This window comes from Vigna umbellata, chromosome 10 (assembly GCF_029865625.1).
Source record: "Vigna umbellata cultivar VRB3 chromosome 10, Vumbellata_1.0, whole genome shotgun sequence".
Lineage (NCBI taxonomy): Eukaryota > Viridiplantae > Streptophyta > Magnoliopsida > Fabales > Fabaceae > Vigna > Vigna umbellata.
The window spans coordinates 11,081,506-11,100,442 of record NC_142174.1 but is presented as its reverse complement, the minus strand read 5'-3'; the positions used below and the strand labels follow the sequence as shown (position 1 = coordinate 11,100,442).

Genomic DNA, 18,937 nt, shown 5'->3' with positions numbered 1-18,937 from the left:
TTAATTAAAACTTTAGGTTTGAGAATAAAATTTAATTAAAGTATATGTTAATTTCAATAATATTAAAAATATATTTAATGAGTTAAATTATTTTTTCAATAAATTATAATTTAGTTTAAGATAAAAATAATAATTAGCTATTTTTATTATTTTATAATCAATTTTAATATGTGTATGAATATTTTTATCTTAGTATTTTTTTATTTGTGTGATTAATGTTTTTTATTTTATTTGTATTAGAATTAAAAATTAGAAATATGTTTCCTTTTCTTGATTTTGCTTTCTCTATATTTTTTAACTTATGAAATTTTTTGTGTTGATCGAATTGTAAAATTATTAACTAAATTAGAATTTGATTAAAATTTAAGCTCTTGGAGGATAGAAAAGATGAATTCTCCACTTAAGCAGATAAATATGAATCGAAACTAATTACAATAATTTAATAAATAATTTTAAATAAAAAATCCAAAAAAAATTTTAAATAAAATGTCTTATTATTAAATTTACTTTAGGTCTCGAAAACCCTTGAACTATCTAGAACTTGTTCTTCTAGTTAAATTTTACGTCTTTTCCTGACAACACTAGTCCAAATCAAACTTAAAAATTATAAAAATCAATTGAGAAAGGATAAATAGATAAGAATAAAATTTAATGTTAAATTGTTTGATGAAATTGAAATAAATGAAAAAACATATTTTAAAAACTAAGTTTTTTTTTTTAAAAGAGTAAGATGAAAATGAAAGAAATAATAATGTAGATTCACCGTTTTTTTTCCTTCTCTCATCCCTGAATCAAGCCACCAATATTATTTTCCATTCCCCTTTCTACCAAATAAGGAATGTGTTTTGACAAAATATTTGCAAAAACAGATATAAAGTAAAATTAACATAGTAAAGCTAATGCAACTTGAATTATTTTGTTTAAATGTTATTCTTTTAAATTTTAGTTGACGATAGAGTTTAGTATAAAATTTTCTCAACATAACACTAATTTCTTAACATAAAAATTTATGCTTAAATCTATTTTGATTGTATAGTTTTACGAATGTGAAACTTCAATCTTCACAAAATTTTAGTTACATATATAAATTAAGTATTTTTATGTTAGTGATTAATGTCTTCCAATTGTTAAAAAAAACTAAATATCAATTAGTAATAAGAATTTAATTTTTTTGTCACATAAAAAAGTAGTGGGAAAGTTTAACGACAACTTTTAATCTAACAATTAACATTTTCTATTTATTATTGACTAAAATATGTAGTTAAAATTCTATACATACCAAAATGCACCCTCAAAACAACATGAAGTGAGTGAATTTAAGCCTAAAGATTAAAAAGCAACAACATACTTCATATAAATTAAAATTAGAGTAAATAATGCATGAAACATTGTAATGCCACATACTTCAAATAAATGAAAATGAGAGTACAAATTCCTTGAAGAATGTGGGATTACGCCTAACCTATAGACGAACGAATCCAACATTTTAATAATAGTAATTACTATTATTAGTTAAAAAAACGGAAATTTCATTTAAGAAATGACATTGCATTAAAACACCTGCAGTCATTATAGTTTAAATATGAAACAACTCAATCAAAAAAATAACAACTATGTACATTAAGGTGATTTAAAAATTTAAACAATTAGCCTAACATCATTGGAAAATATGCCTAAAATAACCACTGTATATTTCAAATTCAGGTCATGATACATTTTCACATCCATTTAGCCTGTTCTGAGAACAGTTATTAGTTACAAGGACCGCATTGGCATTCAATGTTACAAAACACTGGGCTATATTAGTTGTAACAAAAGAGTTGAAACATGAATTCAATTATTGGCATAGATTAATCATGTAGTTAAATATCTTTAAAGTTGGATATATCCAATTAAAAACATTTTTATAAATGCTCACTTCCAAAATCAATTGCACCATTACCCACCCAGTTTACAACAGCCCATTCTCACTACCCAAAGCATCACACCTCAAACATAAATTCAGGACAAAAATTTTCATTGTATAAATAACTTAAGTAAAATGTCAGCCAGATCAAACTACTTTGGAACGAGGGGAGCTAAGCTTAACTCGAATGACAGCCAAAACTGAACAACCTTGAGCACAAATCAATTATAGTCAAGGAATGTTTGAACTTGTTGGTGCTCCATAACCACCAGCACCACGACCGAAACCAGGCCTTCCACCAGGACCCTGAAAATAGAGTCAAGCATACATTTCAGACTTGGAATAAAACTAAGCAAACCCAGATAAGAACAGCTACTACGAATTCGTTATCAGAATAAGAATTGTAACAAAAAATAAATGAGAAATTGTCTCAAATCATCCAATGTAACTTCCAACTTCAAACCGAAACGAGTTTAGATAGAACGACAATTTAAAGGAAGTCTAAATCAGAGGCCTAACTTAACCAGCATGAATTAAACAAGAAGCCAGAAGCAACACAGTAGGTTCCTGACTATAAGTAATCATAAAAAGTAGGTTCCTGACTAATCGTAATAATTAGATAAAGAAAGTTAAAAAATTGGGAAACCCAGGAACAAAATGGTACACTATGAAAATTGGTAACATAACATATTCTTCAACCGAATATGTTCATCCCAGAATGCTTATCCATCAAGTCATCAATTTATTCAGATAACGGTATCATCGTCAGATGGTTAATGTACAAGTCTATTACTTCAATTGGGGTATAAAAAAAGAAACCACAGTTTCTCTTTTCAGAGTAAAACGAAGGATCCACCTTGGAGAATCGGAAAATATGAAAGTATTTCATTGTTTGTAATACAAATTTATCCTAATTTTCCCTCTATTTTCTCGTTACAGTGCTATAACAGTGGTTGTGTCTCTTTCAGTATCTAAAACTAAACTTCGCACTAATTTAGGTGGACCATGGCTAATATAGAAATCCAACATAGAACCATGGACAACCGTAAAATAAAGTAAAAGATATGGAATAAAGATATTTGAAAATATGAAATAAATAAACTATTAGAAACATAATGATGATTGATAGGTTGCAATAAGTTACCCCAAATGAAGGTCTGTAGTCAGCAGGAGCTCCACCTTTATCCCCAAAGTCACCACCAGGTCCCCGGGGACCTCCACGGTATCCATCTCTATCACCACCAAACCTCCTCTCTCCCTCAAAGCGAGGTGGGCCCCTGTTCAAAGAAAATCACAGTCAAATCAAACACACCAATATCACAATTCGAAGTTATAGCGAGAACAACAACGGCCTATTACCTGGGGCGATCACCGGGTGGGCCACCGAATGGTCTTCCGGCGGGCTTGGCCTGCTTCTTAAGAGTAGCGGGCACGATTTCCGAGGGAAGGTTGAGGTATGTTCTGAGGAACTCAATTCCATCGTTGGTGAGGAACCAGTAATAATGCATCCAAGCAAATGTCTCGCGCACGTACTCCCTGGACTTGAAGCTCTGCATCAGCTTTATCACCTGCAGATTTGGAACATCAATATCTGGGTGCTTCGCCAGATTGAAGTCCTTCTTCGCATAGCAAACTCCCTCTGAAACAAAACCAACCACGTCACAATTTTAACACGACACAAACCTTAAAAAACGACACGAGAGAACATTAACGAACCTTGGAAGAGGTATTTGCAGATCTCTCGACGGTTCTTCTCGGAAATGATCTTCACAAATTAATGGAAAACAAATTAAATAAGTATTTGCATAAACCAATTCCAACAATGCAAGCACTGTTCAATCTTTATCCACGAAAGAAACAGCTAAGAGGATGAAGTTCAGATACCATGGTTGCTACGGCGCAGCGGCGACGGAGAGAATGTCTACTACCTCACTATGCCTTTGCCGCTTGCTGCGATACAAACCCTAATTCCGCTTTCTATGGTTTATAGCAGACTTCTCTCCATGTAATACAACTATTGAATTGGGCCTATAGATGGCCCGAGTTTCAAGCCTTCCTGTGACTTACTCCAGCGAATGGACTCGTATGAGAGCCCATTTGTTTCTTTGCTTTGTAATTAGCCCACCTTATTCTTCCTACAACCACACTTTCTTCTTTCTACAACAAAAACATCATTGTGATGCCCAATATAACCTTACAGAATATATATAAACTATTAAATTAATTAGGTAAGCATTTAATGCTTACCCACATGTATTTACTTCTCGAGCTGCCCATTATAATCCTATAAAAATATATATAAATTATTAAATTAATTATATTTGCTTCTTCCATTACCCTCAAATCCTTCTCAGGAAACATTCAAATTGGTTTTTCTTTTTAGTGTTTTTCCTTTTCCTTTCGTATAGGTTCTTCTTCCTGGATTTCGTTTTTCATCTTCATTTGGGTTGAAGCTTAGAATTATGTATTTATTTACTTTTTCTTTATTTACATTATTTTTTTTTAGTTTTAAACGTTCGTAATTATTTATAATTTTTTGAAATCCAATTTGAAGAATGGAAAATCTGTTTTAGAATAAATACCAGATTTTGAAATCCAATATATATGAGTGTCTAATTTTCGAAATTTGGTTTTAAAGTGTCATACATTTCAAATATATAAAATTTTAAAATTCAACTTAGAAATTTTTCAAATTTTGAAATCTAGTTTAGTAATGTGCTGGAATTTGGAATTTAGATTAAGAATTTATCGGATTTTGAAATTTAATTTAGGAATATACTGAATTTCGAAATTCAATTCTACTAACATGGTCTTTCCACAACATGTGTTACTTGATCGATATAACTTGTAGTGTTCTCATGTTCTTGTTCAACAATATCCTTATGTTGCTCATCCAAATCAGGACCAATTATAATAAGAAGTTTTTTCAACTTTACTGTGTAAAGCTCTCAATTAAGTATTTTGAGACATCTCGTGTTGTTTTCATTTTTGTAACAAATAAATTACAACATTTGTTATAAACAACACACCAAATAACTATACTTAAAAAGAAAAAAAAACACACACTAAATAACTAAAAAAATAAATTAACTAAAAATTATAAAAAAACAAGTGACAACTTCAAATGCGTTTTTTATACTAAAATATACTCGAAAGAACAAAATAAAACACGAAGCAGTGGTTAATACATATTGGATATATTTAAGAAAAAAAAAGTAGTTTGATGACAACCATTTAATATTCAAGGCTAAAATAGTAATAAAAAAATTCAAAAGATAAAGAAAAAAAATGTAAAGTAATGATGGATAATATTAAATAGATGTGAAAAATGTTTAGATGTGTCCATATTTTAAGTAGGAGTTCCACAGGAAGAAGCTTAAACAGAGAATGATTGAGCAAAAGGAAAAATGAATTTTGGAAAAGAAAAGTAAAGTAAATGTATGAAATTATTTAGCATTGCTTTATCGAGTGGATGAGTAGAGATGACGAAAATATATATAGTTAGCGAATGAATAATGGTTGGTTAGCTCTTTAAGCACAAGGTACATTTCATTTCCAAAAGGAACACTTGCAGTGCAGAATGAAAATCTTTTGGGACGTGCATGCGTGGTAAGGTAAGACAGAGAGGACAGGGAGTTGGTCGTTACATCAAAAAAACAAGACACTCAAAATTAAAAGGCAAATCCATTATTGTATATTCTCATTCAAAAAACACCAAATGTACAGTCAAATTAATAACAAATTCAATATTTTTCCATATCTTCAAAATCAAACTTTCCTGCTGCTGCCAATCGCCTTTATTAGTATCCTCTTCCATGTCAAACACTCAATAAACACTCTTTGCTATATTTATATATATATATATATAGAATAATATTATCTTCACTCGTTTTTTCGCAATCTTTTTCCAATCAACAATCGAAAGCGAGGTTGGAAAAAAAAATGAAAAGAAGAAAAGCAATCTCTGCATAAGTTTCAGGCTGGCCTGGACCATTTCTGAAAGCTCTTCCTGGTTAGAAGGGACATGAGAAAAAGAGCAGTGGGGACAGTCCTCGATCTCAGTCATAAAGATGAAGGAAAAGGTGAAAGTGTATTGGTTCCAATATTTGACGTGTTTGGTGCTAGTTCTTCCCCCCCAAGTTGTCCTTCAACGCTGTCCCAGAAAAGAAAACTGGGACAGTGTTGTTGATTCTCCACCCACTCATTCAACTCTTGTCTCCGCAAACACTCCAGTGCCATTTCTCCTTCCTCGTCTATACTACAACCCTGCACTTCCATGTTTGGCACCATGTTTTCCACATTCTCTATCAATGGTGGCAGATAATTCGTACTATCAATCACTGTAGCTGCTGTAAAAGTTGCTGCTGCCGGTGCTGGTTGAGGAGGAAGAGCGTGATGGACTTGGTGGTGGCTCAAGTTCCACGTTTCGCTGCTCAAACCCAATGAATCTTGGAACAGTTCTGCTCGAACATTGCTGGTGTCTACTGTTGTTGTCCCGTGGTCTAACGAACTAGTGTCAAACATAAATAGAGGGCACGTCGAGGAAAATATGGTTTCTTGCACCGCTGGTTTTGTTGTTACGTTGTCTTGGTTGCCAAAGTGATCTAGTTGGTTGGAACTATAATTGAACTGAGGGTGGTGATCCACACTCTGTGTAGTGGTGATTGATGAAGTCACCGAAGGCTTTCTAATTTTCTTTTTGATCCAAGAATTCCAATAGTTCTTTATTTCATTGTCAGTTCTACCTGGTAAGTGGCTTGCAATGTGCGCCCATCTGCATTTCCCAAGCAAAAGAAAGAACATCTATAGTTAATTAATCGAGTTTATATAATGTTTTTACATTATTAAAAACAGTGTCTTCTCAGTTAAGATGTCTCGCGTAGAATCGTAATTTGGAAGCAAATGTGTTGAGAAAAACGTGGAAAGAAATGGATAATAAAATAACAATTTAGTTGCTTCAAGAAAAAGTAGTATTAGAATGAATGTCGACACGAGAGGCTGTGAGTGCACACACACTGAAAACAGACAAGTAAATTTCAACTGACAAAATTGCCTGCTTAACTTCTCCAAAACTGTAGCTCCGGGCATGATCCTTCAGATTGATTCGTTAATAACTATGGCTGATTTAATTACGACTAATTCCTATGAATGAGTTACATAACTAGTGCTACAGGTCTCAACTCTATTTCTAATTGCTCGTTCTATGGAAAATTAACTGCATAATAATACTATCTGTGATTGATCGTGTTCCAATTAATTTGAACCATTACCATAGTTTCTTTCTTGAAATATCCTTTCATACTGATCAATATGAAAATTTTAGGGTTGGTGTTTGATAGAAAGAAGAAGGACAAGTATACAAGGTAGTGATTGGAAAGAATTGGCAAGAGCAAACCGGAAAATGCAGTGATCGTAATGAAAAATGGTTGATAGTGTGTACAATGAAGCGTGGTTCAAACCTGTTGCCAACAACCCCGTGAAGACTTATAATTAACTTCTCCTCTTCAGGTGTAAACCTTCCTCTTCTAATATCAGGCCTCAAATAATTAATCCATCTCAGGCGACAACTCTTGCCACACCTTTGAAGCCCTGAAAGCCAGGCCAAAGAATGAACATCAATCATAAATTAATAAAAGAAAAGGGTTGATTTCATCACAAAAAAGCAAGTCTAGCTAGGGCAATTCCATACACGATGAAGGAAAGAAGAGATATTTTTGATATAAAAATAGATAAATAGATAAAAAGAGAGACCAGCTTTCTCTGGAACTTCACTCCAGCAACCATAGCCGTGAGTGGTAATGTATCTGATGAGCTTCTCGTCTTCCTCGGGAGACCAAAGGCCTCTCTTAACCTTCTGTTGGTTACAGCAAGAATGGTGACCCATCTTAATTTCTTAACTTCTTTTGTAGCTACCTATGTAGTCTTCTTCTATTCCTGTCTTTTAGTCTTAAATGTTTCCTCAGTGGCCTCTTATTGCCTCGATCAAATGCGGGGATTAATTTGTATGCAATCTCTTTCTCTCTCTCTCTCTCTCTCTCTCTCTCTCTGCCATCCTTTAAAAGAGAGAGGAGAAGCAGACAGTGCAAGAGCCGACATTTACAACCTGATGGGGTCCACGAGTGGGACCCACATCTCCATCTAACCCTAAAACGACGTTTCATCAACCTTGTGCTTGTAACAGTGTCAGCATTTCTACGTACATGCGTAGTTTACGTACCCAAACTTTCTTCACACACTTAACTCTTTCCCACTTCCACAAAACTCCCAAAATTAATAACAACCCAATTGCTAGCGGAAGATGAAAACGAGAGAAAGAATATTGCCGGTTGTTTCATGCGCTTCCCTGTCTCAAACTATTCAGCAACGTCATTTCATCAATAGCAACAATTGCTCACTGAGAGTGATCGTTCTTAATAGTACATTCTTTTAAAATAAAAAACTAATTATTTACATAAAATAAATCAAATCAAACACTTACCAGTAAGATGAGTAATTATTTTCCTTTTATTTTCTTATAAAAATTATGACCAAAGTATGATAGGCTGAAACTGTTGATCATTCTATGCTTGTTTAAAATAACAAAATCATTTTTAAGCTTTATTATTACATCAAGATTGTGTTTATTCAATGAAGGTAATGATTTGCATTTTTAATGGAATAATATAGGCCAGAATTTCAGAATACATATAGTTAATTAACTACCCTACAATTTGAACAAAGTTGTTTTAGTTTTTAAGCAATGTTTATTCTACAGCCTCAGTCATGCATAATTGATTTTGTTTTGAAGTCTGCATTATTCTGATGTATTTATAGAGATCATAATCTCTCGCTCTCTCTTTTATATATAGTTTTTAAAATAGATATTATATTCTTATTCCTGAGACACTGAAAGAAAAAGTAACCGTGTGCCTATCATATAACTCCCAACCTCATGGAGGAAAGTTGGTTCTACAGTGGTGGCATTGAGTTCAACATTATTATGGTATGCTATGGGAAACAAATAATTTTGTCTTTTAATAATATGTGATGAGTTCAGTTTCAAATCTGTCGTTTATATATATAGTTTTATAACCTCAATATGATAGGCTATAAGGTTCACTTTCATTAACCATACGAACATCGGGATGAGAAATTGAATAAATTTCGAATAATTTTTTTAGGCGATGAAGAATCACATAGTAAAAATAATGTTAAATAAATATAAAAGATTTGTGTGTGAAAAAGTATCATTTATTTAAAAAGAAACATTAAAAATTTCTTTTGTTCGATGTTAATTATATATTTATATTTTAACATGTAAATTATTTCTTGATTTAATTTAATTTTGATTGAACAGTATTATCATAGTATTTACTAAATGTATTGGTGATAGTGGCAGGTGGGATAGCGTAAATTTCATATATTCGGAAAGAAATTGACATTTAAAATATTTGTTTCTTCCAACAGAATCTTCAAAAGCAATATAATGTATAGAACAAGTGTGAGAGAGACTGAAAAATGAGTTGTTGTTTTATGATTTAAGCAAGCCCAAGCTACTAATTATTTTGACTTGATTGTCTTTTCATTTAATTAAGAAGGAATAATAATTTCATTAGTGGTGTTGGAAAAACGTGTATAAGTGACATGATTGACATCAATTAAAGTTAATAGCCTAAATGGGACTTCTAAATCTCAGGTTTTAGATTTCACCAGCTGCAACTTTTACAACATAAAACCTATAATCATTGCTCATCATCCATACCATACCACCACATAAGCCTCAAACCAGAATTATCAACTACATTAAGATTTAGATAAATTTATTTTCATATAATAACAAAAAATATCTGGCCCTCAATTATGAAAAAAGATGTTTTAGAGGAGAGAGAAAAAAAGAACATAAGAAGATATGGAAAGATAAGAGGATGATCTGGGAAGTGGGAAGAGGTGACCCACAGCAGTAGTACATCGAGGAAAGATAGAGTGTCGGCTTAGCCTAAAGTGGGCTATTATCGTGTTTCAATGATACCTCCATCGAAAAGCCCCATTAGTTATGCAGCTGAGATCATGTTCCTATTACACAATGACATTGCCTCTTAAAGTAACCCATGCACTCAACTTCACTAATCTCCTCAATCTTCGTTTCGTCATCAAGATTTTCCAACACTTCCAATATCATTTCTCTCTCTTCATAATCATTCCATTAAGACTCCCTCTTCTAACTTCTATGCCCAATCACTTCCATTTTTCTTCCCACCCTTCAATCCATCAATGTATAAGTTCATGAGTTGCTATTTTTAAAATTCAGTAATCATAGTGCATGTAGAATGCAATGGTGAGATGAAGAAAATGAGTTTGTTTGTTTGTTTGAATGCTCTTATGATTGGAATTGTTTAGAAAGAAAAAATACATCTTTAAAAAACTTTTTGATACTTAAGTTAGTAAGAGTGTTTGTTGTAGACCTAAATGTTATTATTGGAATAATAATTATGATATGGGTATAGTTTTAATAAACATAAATTTGGATTATTTCAAAATAAAGATTAATAGACCTTGTTGATCATGTTTTTGTTAAAAAGTGAACTTTAAGTCATATGTCCAACAAACAACAAATATCGATAAGATATGTTTTAACCTGACTCTGATACCATGTCAAGAGGTGGGTTTTAAGTCTAATTCAACCTTACAAAATCGACTTGTAAGGTGAGGTTTGCACCCACACACACACACATATATATATATATATATATTATAAATTGACTTTTATCTCTATTCGATGTGAGACTTTCAACGGTTTTTAATGTGTCCACTAAGTACAATATTGTAAGTAGAATATTGAGATGAAGAAAATGAGTTTATTTTGGGTGTTGATTAGTTAGAGGGAAAAAAGTATTAATATGGCATTTGAAAGGTTTGTATGAATACGTATATGGAATATACATAGTTAGCGAAAGGGAAGGGAAGGAAGGGTTGATTGATGCGAATGAACCACCAAGTTGATGTAGAAGGGAGGAAAGTGATATTTGCTTGTATGAATCGCAAGCTAAAGCTTTGAAAGTAATATACAAATGATTTTTAAAATAGACCTTTGGGAGGAAATGAAAAGGAAAATCATTGTACTTAGCTTTAAGGAGGAGCAATATTGGAGGGATTCATGTGGGTCAGCCCCAGTTGGATTTTTAAGCAGTGATTAGTGAGGAAAAACACACATACACACTATTAAGGACATTGCCTTTATAAGCATGGTTGGTTAAGTTATTAAGTCATGGATGAAATGTCTCCACCATTGCCTCTTTCTTTACATCTTCATCAATCAAACTACATTATCCATACTAATTATCTACTGCTGCTACTACTACAGTAGTGTATGGTGGTGGAGTCATTCATATGGACCCCTCCTTCCCCTGTTTCTAATCGAACCCTCAAAAGTCACAAAAGCTAAAACAACAATCATAATTATGCATGAAAAATGGGCTGCCATATCACATTAAATCAATCAATATCTTAATAAAAAAATAAATTTTAAATTTAACTCAATTAAAAAATCAACTTAAAATAAAGTTTATATTTATTTATATATTATAAATTGGTGACACTTTATCAATATGAAAATTTCAACATGGAACAGAGAAAACGGCAGATTTTGAGAAAAATGAACAAGCCAATATCATTTTATCACTGACTTTTCCAATCACAATAATACAACATACCCTTCCCTTGGAAAAAAGAAGAAGGAATTTTTGGTTTTGTTTTTCTTATTTACAAATTGGGATTTTGACTGCGCTTCTTCTTGATTGCTGATGGAAGATTGTATGAGAATCTTTGCTTGCAGTGTTTGAAGATTAAAGAGGTTAAAACACGTGGGTATTTCAGAAAATGAGAGGAGAGATTAGAGTTCACTAAGTACTGTTTGTATAAACTCACATTATAAAAAATTTATTTGTGTAACATATAATTAGTCAAAATTAATTAAAGTAGTGAGTGACGTGAAAACATATCACTATTTCATCACGTGATCAACTCAATTTTCTTAAGCATGATTTTCGACGAAAATAAAAAAACTTCGTGAATTAAACTCAACCGTAGTAAAAATTGAGCTTTAAAAGTGGTTTCATAATGGTTATATAATTATATAAAATGATTTGAATTATATTATTATAGTTCACGTAAAAACAATAAAAATAGATTGTTTTAATTATATACAACATAAGTTATCAATAACAAACAAAATGGGAGTTTTACTCTAAAATGATAAAAAAAAATGTGTAAAAAAATATAGTGTCTACAAATATATAATACATTTTTTTCATACATACTTACGAATATGTCTACCAATGTTCAAGCTATCGTAAGATAGATTGTTAAATGTTTAAATTAAATTGGGCTAGACTAATTGCAGGATGTAAGCAGAACGAGTGGGTTAGCCCATTAATATGCGTGAATATAATATATTTCAATTTATATGCGTGAATTTAAAGTAAGAATGGACAGAGATCATTCTTAGTAGAGGAGATTACTACATAAATAATACATTTCATTCAAATACTTTAATTTAATTTTAAATCTTTATCTATTTAATATATTTTTTACAATAAAGTAAAATATTCATTATTGAAAATAAAAACTTCTCTTTTAGTTTCATACTTTTTAAAATACGTGACTAAATTAATAATAACTTATTATTACTAGAAAAAAAACGCTTTCGAAATAATTTAATAGATTTCTCTTTTTTTAAAAAAGGAAATATTTAATATGGTGAGATTTTTAATTTTTTTGTACAATTATAGGCTATAATTCTTTTAAAGAATCGATGTCTAAAGTTATTCTAAAATTTTAAAAAATTTTATTATTATTTTTAAATTTTATTTGTTTCAGATATAATAGGCTTGGTTTTATAGAGAATCGAAACATATTCCTTTATTAAAGTTATTTTTTTCGAATATTTAGAAGTTTGCTAAAGGCATTTGTTTGATTATGTCGTAGAGAACTCTTTCTTTTCCTTTGTAATTACTAGAAGACACGAATACAATTGTCATTTCTCCATTACTACTATGAAAGCGAATGTCACTCTATTTTCATCGTTGACTCACTCATTCATTCTCTTTTTTAAAGCTCGTAATGTTTTTCCTAACAAACATGTTGTGTTATCATTCATGTTCAAGTTTTGTATTAATGTGACATTGTTATAGTACGCGTTTCCTTGCTTCCAAAATGTGTTTTGCATTGTTGCAGTACCTAGCTTTTAACCTTTCACATTCTTAAAATTTTATGTTGTTAATGTATTTTTTATATGTTTGATATATTTTGTTTGTGTTTGGATGTTTCTAGTTGCTTTGCTTTTGTCTAAGTTCATATATAATATAGGTAGAAAGATAAAAAAAAAATATTTTAAAAAAGTTCTATAACAAGTTTAAGTTATAACAAAAACAAAGTATATTTAGTGAAGAATACGTTTTAATTTTTCAAGAAACTAAAACATATAATCGAATAATTTTTTGTTTTTTTAAGAGCCGAAGTTTTTGCTTCTTCGCTTGAAGGTTTATATTTTTTATTTTCAATCTTTTTTTAGTTGTTTTTACTACGGTTGTGAGTCTAGTTTCAGTTAAGAACTGAAACTAAAAATTTCATTTCTTACCTCATTTGAACATGTTTCAATTAAGAAACCAAAATATAGTATAAAGAAAATCGATGTCAAAATCCTTCATTGTATTAGTATATATGACTTTCTTTTTTTATTTTATTTTTTACTTAAACATAGAAAAATATCCATTATTAGTCCACAGGTAACTTGCTAATTTCCTTATATGCGTTGCATTTCATCAATTAATTTATTAGATTACTTTTATAAAAGTAAATAAACATGATTTTTTAATTGTATTTCATCGTGTAACATAACGATAAAATATAAAGCAATTTTAGTTACCATTACGAAATATATGTTACCATCTAATTATCATCTCAAGGGAAATTACATTACGAGGCAAAATAAAAATAAAGACATTTATTAATACTAAACTTGTGGTTACAATCTGCATAACATAACAGATACATAAATCTTCCAAACCAAAGTAAAGTAAAAGTAAAAACCATACAAACCCTGTATGATATAAAAAAACTAGTTTCAGCATCAATTCCATCGTTTGCAAGTTAAGAGAGACGAAGACCATGGAGTTATTATATCCATGAAACAGTGTGTAATGTCATTGGTTAGAGCAAGAATCAACCTTAGGATCATCAATTGGAGGCTTTAACTAGAGGTGACTGAGGAAAAGGTGAGTGAGGTGACACCAAAAAATCATCCAACCTTCTGGATGAGAAGCTCAGACTCAACTTTCTGTAGCTGCAAGATTTCTTCTTTGTTTCTGTGTTCTGACGAACAAAGGTGCGCATTCTCGCCAGAGAAACCTCCACGGCTCTATCATCCATGTTGGCATAGCAGACCCTGAACCACCCTGGCTCAGAGCAGTGAAAGGAAGAGCCAGGGGAAATATTGATCTTAACGTGGTGAATGATCACTCTCCACAGCTCCATTTCCGCCTCAAACGTCGCCTTCTTCAAAAGACCACGCAAATCCATCCACACAAATAGTCCGCCATTGCTCGCCAAGCACTTTATGCCAACCTGCTCAAGACCCCTACAAAGAACCCCATACCTTTGTGCAAGCCTCTTTGCACTCTCTTCCAGAAACCCTTTCACGAACTCATCATCAGAAAGCATTGATGCCATAAGGTACTGTGTCTGCGTGGACACCAACCCAAAGCTAGACATTTTCCGAGCGCAACTGACCACTGCGTCGTTGTAAGAGTATATGATGCCAACTCTGAAACCGGGGAACCCCATGTCCTTGGAAAGACTATAAACAATGTGGATAAGGTCACGGTCACATTCTATGTCTTTGTCTTCCTCCACTACCTCCGCGATGCTCGTGAATCCAGGGTAGCAAAAAACCGTACCCGCGTATATTTCGTCGCTTACTAGGTGGATCTTTTTTTCGTTGATAAAACCCAGCACTGTTCTTAGAGTTTCTCGGTTCATCACAGTTCCCAGTGGGTTTGATGGATTGGTAATCAGTAACCCCTTTATTCTGATGTTGTCCTCTTTGGCTTTCTCGTACGCCTCGTCCAATGCTTTCCTCGTCAACTTGAAATCGTTAGAGCTTTTGCAGATAACTGGAACAAGTTGAACCCCCGTTCTCCACCTTAAATCCCTGTCGAAACTGCAATGGGAAAATCAATTCAATTATTATTACAGCTTATATAGAATCTGGGTCAATCGAATTCTGTCGTGTTATAGAGATGAATAGCACACAACCAAAAAGAAAGAAGAAAAAACTATAAAACATGCAGAAGTCGTCAATTCTCATGTCATGAAATATCATACCGCTGAAATAATATTTAAAATCTCAGTTTAGTACGAAGTTTTTTGAATAAAAAGTGACAATTTAATATGACATTTATCCAAGTTAAGCATTATGCATGAAGAAACGGTTTAGAACAGAAGGTGATTTTCAATGGAATCTTAATATAGTTTTGTGAAAAAACTTAATTTTGCGTGTCAATTTGGAGTCATGTTTTAGTCTTTGGTCGTGAGGGGTGACAACAAAGATCAGAAAGAGACAGTGGATAATTAAATCACGGTGTATTATTATTGACCCAGGAGAGTTGATCGATGCTGTTCAACTAATTGTGATTTAGTTAAGCTTTTGACCAGGTCTTGGTCATCACTTAGTTAAATGGACCACATTTAACTTAGCATCTAATCTCGAAACATTACGCTGGAATGTTAAAAAAACGCAAATTGATAACAAAGATAATATGAATGTTAGTATTACCCTGCATAATAAGGTGTGGGGACCAAAAATGCGTCACCGGGATCTGCCAAACAAAACGCAGTCACCTCGTGTGCTCCCGTTGCTCCACTGCTCATAACAATTCGCTCAGGGTCGAACGTTACTCTATTTCCTCTCGTTCTTCCCATGAATTTAGCCACTGCCTGTGGAATTAATTTCAACCCAAAGTTAATTATATTATATTATATTATATTATATATAGCAAGCTTGATTTGAATAATTAAGGTTTTTCAGTTTATCCTAGTACGTCGCTCACATTTCTGAACTCCGGTAGCCCATGATAATCCTGAAAGTTGGCAATGGCCTTGAAATCACGCAGTCCTTCTTGTGTGCAAATGGAAGCCCCCGGATTATTCAGTAACCAATGCTGAACCAACTCCGAAGCAAGCTGCAAAAAATGAAAAATAAAAAATTAGATTTTTGGCTTGTGCTGTGAGCTTGTTCAAACTCTCGTTGGGTTTTGTAGTACCATGATTACGGATGGTGCCATGAGCTTGAGATAATTAAAAGAAGGTTGATTTGATTATATATACCTGATTTTCTGCAAGACCCATTTGGATAACCCCGTTAGGATTCTTGGTGGGGTGGAAGGGATCATCTTCATAGGCCTTCCACCCGTCGAAGTAAGGGGAGTCCTCACCATGGCCATTGCCGGTGGCAATCTTAGAGAGTAACTGAGGTTGGTTTTCGTTCATCATTATCTCAAGTTACGTTCTTTAACGACGTTGAATGTGAAGAAAAGCAAGGGCTGTTCTTGAGTGGTAGGAAAAATTTGGCTCAAGCCCTAACTTGTGCTTGTGTGTGTTGATGTCACAAGGCGAGTCTGTGAAGGTATTTATAGAGATAATTCCACCACATGAACGTTGATTTTCAAAGGTTAAAATCCTGGTTGACTGAATATAAAAAGAAATTTTGTGCCAGAGGAAACCGCCGTGAGTGGTCCTTTTTAAATCCTTCAATACTTAAGTACATCAAACAAAATACCATGACAGTGACCAATCTTCAATTTACCTTAAAAAAGAAAAGATTCTTGCTGTCTTAATATTTTCAAACTATACTATACGATGTATACATGTTTACGGTTTACATTTCCTTTTACCTTTAACCAAGTTATTTGGAGATAACATGAGGAAAGTAAGTTCTACATGTCAGTTGATGAATTTAGAAGGTGAAGATAGAATGAGAAACAGGTGAGATGGTATTGAAATGGTGAAAACGACGTAGTTTGAAGATCACTATTGAAAAAAAGTGATTGTTTATTGAAATGGGTTTATGAGATTGGAATATTGGATCTGGAAGGAGTGGAGGCGAATAAGTATAAGAGTTAGAGAAAGCAAACATGTTTTTGACTTGCAATGAGTCAAGAATTCAGCATTCAGTCATTAGGCATATGGAAAAACATTATATATGACCGAAATTTAAGCAATTTCAGATAAGTGTCAACACACATTGCAGTATAATAAATAAATAATTATCATTGGATATATCACTCAGCATCACTCCATGCGTATACCTTTTTATTAATAAAAGTAATTAAATTATTATTATGAAATTAAATATAATTAAAAAATAATTAAGATGAAAAAAAACGATTAAATTTTAAAAAGACAGTAAAATTAATAAAATAGTTATTTTAATTTTTTTAATTAAAAGATAGATATAAACATAAAGAAGAACAATCACCTTTTTATATAGATAGATATAAATTTTAAAAAGTATATATTTTAAAAAAATATGGAAAATAAACGTGAACATAAAAAAGGATAATCTTTTTTTTCTTTATAAATAGATATTAATGAATAATAGATATTAAAATTTTATGGATATCTAATTTAATTCTAAATTATCTTTAATATTTATAAACGTAGATATGTTTTAAATTTTATTTTTGGCATGATATTTTTTGTTCAAATATAATAATAAATTATCTAATTAATGAAATAACAATCACAGTTAAAATCATACGTGTTATTTTTTTTTTATGTTAGCTTAATATAAACCGCTATCCGAATAACCTATCTAAATTAATCCGTCATTATAAAAAAATGTATTCAATTAATCTAATAAATTAAACAGTTAAATATAAATTTTGAAATGTTAAATTTGAATTATACCTAGATTTAAATATGATCCGGTGCTCAGACCTATCAGCAATCTTAATTCTCCTCTTCGTCTAATTATTTAATTTTGTTTTCTTTTATTTATTTCTTTATCATCTTTTATTGGGGTTCCGTTATATTGTAGCATTATTAGTGAAGAGGACACCTTATCTGAATTAAAAAATGAGATGTTTATATTTACTTTAGTGTTGGAATATTTTAATGAAGGAAAATTCTATTTTTTTTTCAATTATGGAATTGAAGAAAATTTTGTAATTGATTATATTTCATAAGTAGATTATTTTTTCTTATTATATCAATTATATTTAATACAAAATTTTCATTCATTTTCACTCTCTTTTTTAATCAAACCAAACAGTTTTATTTTTTATATATTTTTCACTTCTTTCCTTTTTCGGCACCCATCTAATTCAAACAAAATATTAATGTTATGTGTAAAAATAATGTTTTTATAATTCTAATTAAAATAGTTATAAAAAATCTTATTATGAATTAGAGTTTAAACCTTCTCTAAGATTAAAAAACAAAGTTTTAAGTACCGACAAAATTAGTATTTAAATTGGGTTTTATTATAATTAATTATTTTAAGTTAAAGACTAATTTAGATATTAATTTTTTGATATAGATTAATTTAAACTTTATTTTACACACCTATTACTTTATGACAAAAAACAATTACTTTCTCTGTTTACTTCGCTTTTAAATAAATAATATAAAAAATAAGAATGTGAAATTAATTTTAATGATTATTTTTTAATCTGTTATAGTTTTTTCTGATTATTTTAAGTTTTAGATGACGTCAAACTTATATTTTTATAAACATATATAGATCAAAGATTTTATATATTTCTTTAAGAAAATTATTGTGTAACACGTTAATTAATTTATTTTTTATTTATGGAAAATAATATAAGTACTTCTTCATATTTATTTAATTATTTTTTATTATAAGTATAATTTGTTTATATTTTGTTAAGAATAATTTTTATCATAAATTTAATGTAATCCCTCAATTATATATTTTTTATTTTTAATAAATTTTGATATGATGCCAAATTATTGATAGATTTGGAGTGTCAAACT

The 18,937-nt window shown here is 31.1% G+C and overlaps 3 protein-coding genes across 3 annotated transcripts; all 3 read right to left on the bottom strand.

The window, feature by feature from the left end:
- Positions 1–1,885: 1,885 nt before the first annotated feature.
- LOC148191896 (small ribosomal subunit protein eS10z-like) lies at positions 1,886–3,926 on the bottom strand. The gene is made up of 5 exons (XM_088100540.1): positions 3,791–3,926; positions 3,623–3,671; positions 3,266–3,545; positions 3,051–3,183; positions 1,886–2,212 (listed from the first exon to the last, which is right to left on the bottom strand). Exons 1-5 carry the CDS (start codon positions 3,791–3,793, stop codon positions 2,138–2,140), a joined length of 540 nt encoding a protein of 179 aa, XP_087956666.1. The 5' UTR covers positions 3,794–3,926; the 3' UTR covers positions 1,886–2,137.
- A 1,645-nt stretch (positions 3,927–5,571) lies between these two features.
- Positions 5,572–7,916, bottom strand: LOC124845028 (uncharacterized). The gene is made up of 3 exons (XM_047322052.2): positions 7,658–7,916; positions 7,366–7,495; positions 5,572–6,680 (listed from the first exon to the last, which is right to left on the bottom strand). The coding sequence occupies exons 1-3, from the start codon at positions 7,788–7,790 to the stop codon at positions 5,969–5,971; spliced, it is 975 nt and encodes a 324-aa protein (XP_047178008.2). The 5' UTR covers positions 7,791–7,916; the 3' UTR covers positions 5,572–5,968.
- A 6,013-nt stretch (positions 7,917–13,929) lies between these two features.
- On the bottom strand, positions 13,930–16,511 carry LOC124845029 (1-aminocyclopropane-1-carboxylate synthase-like). The gene is made up of 4 exons (XM_047322053.2): positions 16,268–16,511; positions 15,991–16,122; positions 15,717–15,877; positions 13,930–15,101 (listed from the first exon to the last, which is right to left on the bottom strand). Exons 1-4 carry the CDS (start codon positions 16,430–16,432, stop codon positions 14,120–14,122), a joined length of 1,440 nt encoding a protein of 479 aa, XP_047178009.2. The 5' UTR covers positions 16,433–16,511; the 3' UTR covers positions 13,930–14,119.
- Between the last annotated feature and the right edge of the window lie 2,426 nt (positions 16,512–18,937).

What these genes read in the sequence shown, in the direction of transcription:
- LOC148191896 (XM_088100540.1), bottom strand. An exon ending in CCACCCGGTGATCGCCCCAG is followed by an intron (nt 3,184 to 3,265) that starts GTAATAGGCCGT and finishes TTCTTTGAACAG; the next exon opens with GGGCCCACCTCGCTTTGAGG. An exon ending in ACTACAGACCTTCATTTGGG is followed by an intron (nt 2,213 to 3,050) that starts GTAACTTATTGC and finishes CTCTATTTTCAG; the next exon opens with GGTCCTGGTGGAAGGCCTGG.
- LOC124845028 (XM_047322052.2), bottom strand. Translation starts at nt 7,790, where the DNA reads ATGGGTCACCATTCTTGCTGTAACCAACAGAAGGTTAAGAGAGGCCTT. An exon ending in TGAAGTTCCAGAGAAAGCTG is followed by an intron (nt 7,496 to 7,657) that starts GTCTCTCTTTTT and finishes CCTGGCTTTCAG; the next exon opens with GGCTTCAAAGGTGTGGCAAG. An exon ending in CACGGGGTTGTTGGCAACAG is followed by an intron (nt 6,681 to 7,365) that starts GTTTGAACCACG and finishes TGGGAAATGCAG; the next exon opens with ATGGGCGCACATTGCAAGCC.
- LOC124845029 (XM_047322053.2), bottom strand. Translation starts at nt 16,432, where the DNA reads ATGATGAACGAAAACCAACCTCAGTTACTCTCTAAGATTGCCACCGGC. An exon ending in GGCTACCGGAGTTCAGAAAT is followed by an intron (nt 15,878 to 15,990) that starts GTGAGCGACGTA and finishes TTAATTCCACAG; the next exon opens with GCAGTGGCTAAATTCATGGG. An exon ending in CCCACACCTTATTATGCAGG is followed by an intron (nt 15,102 to 15,716) that starts GTAATACTAACA and finishes TTCCCATTGCAG; the next exon opens with TTTCGACAGGGATTTAAGGT.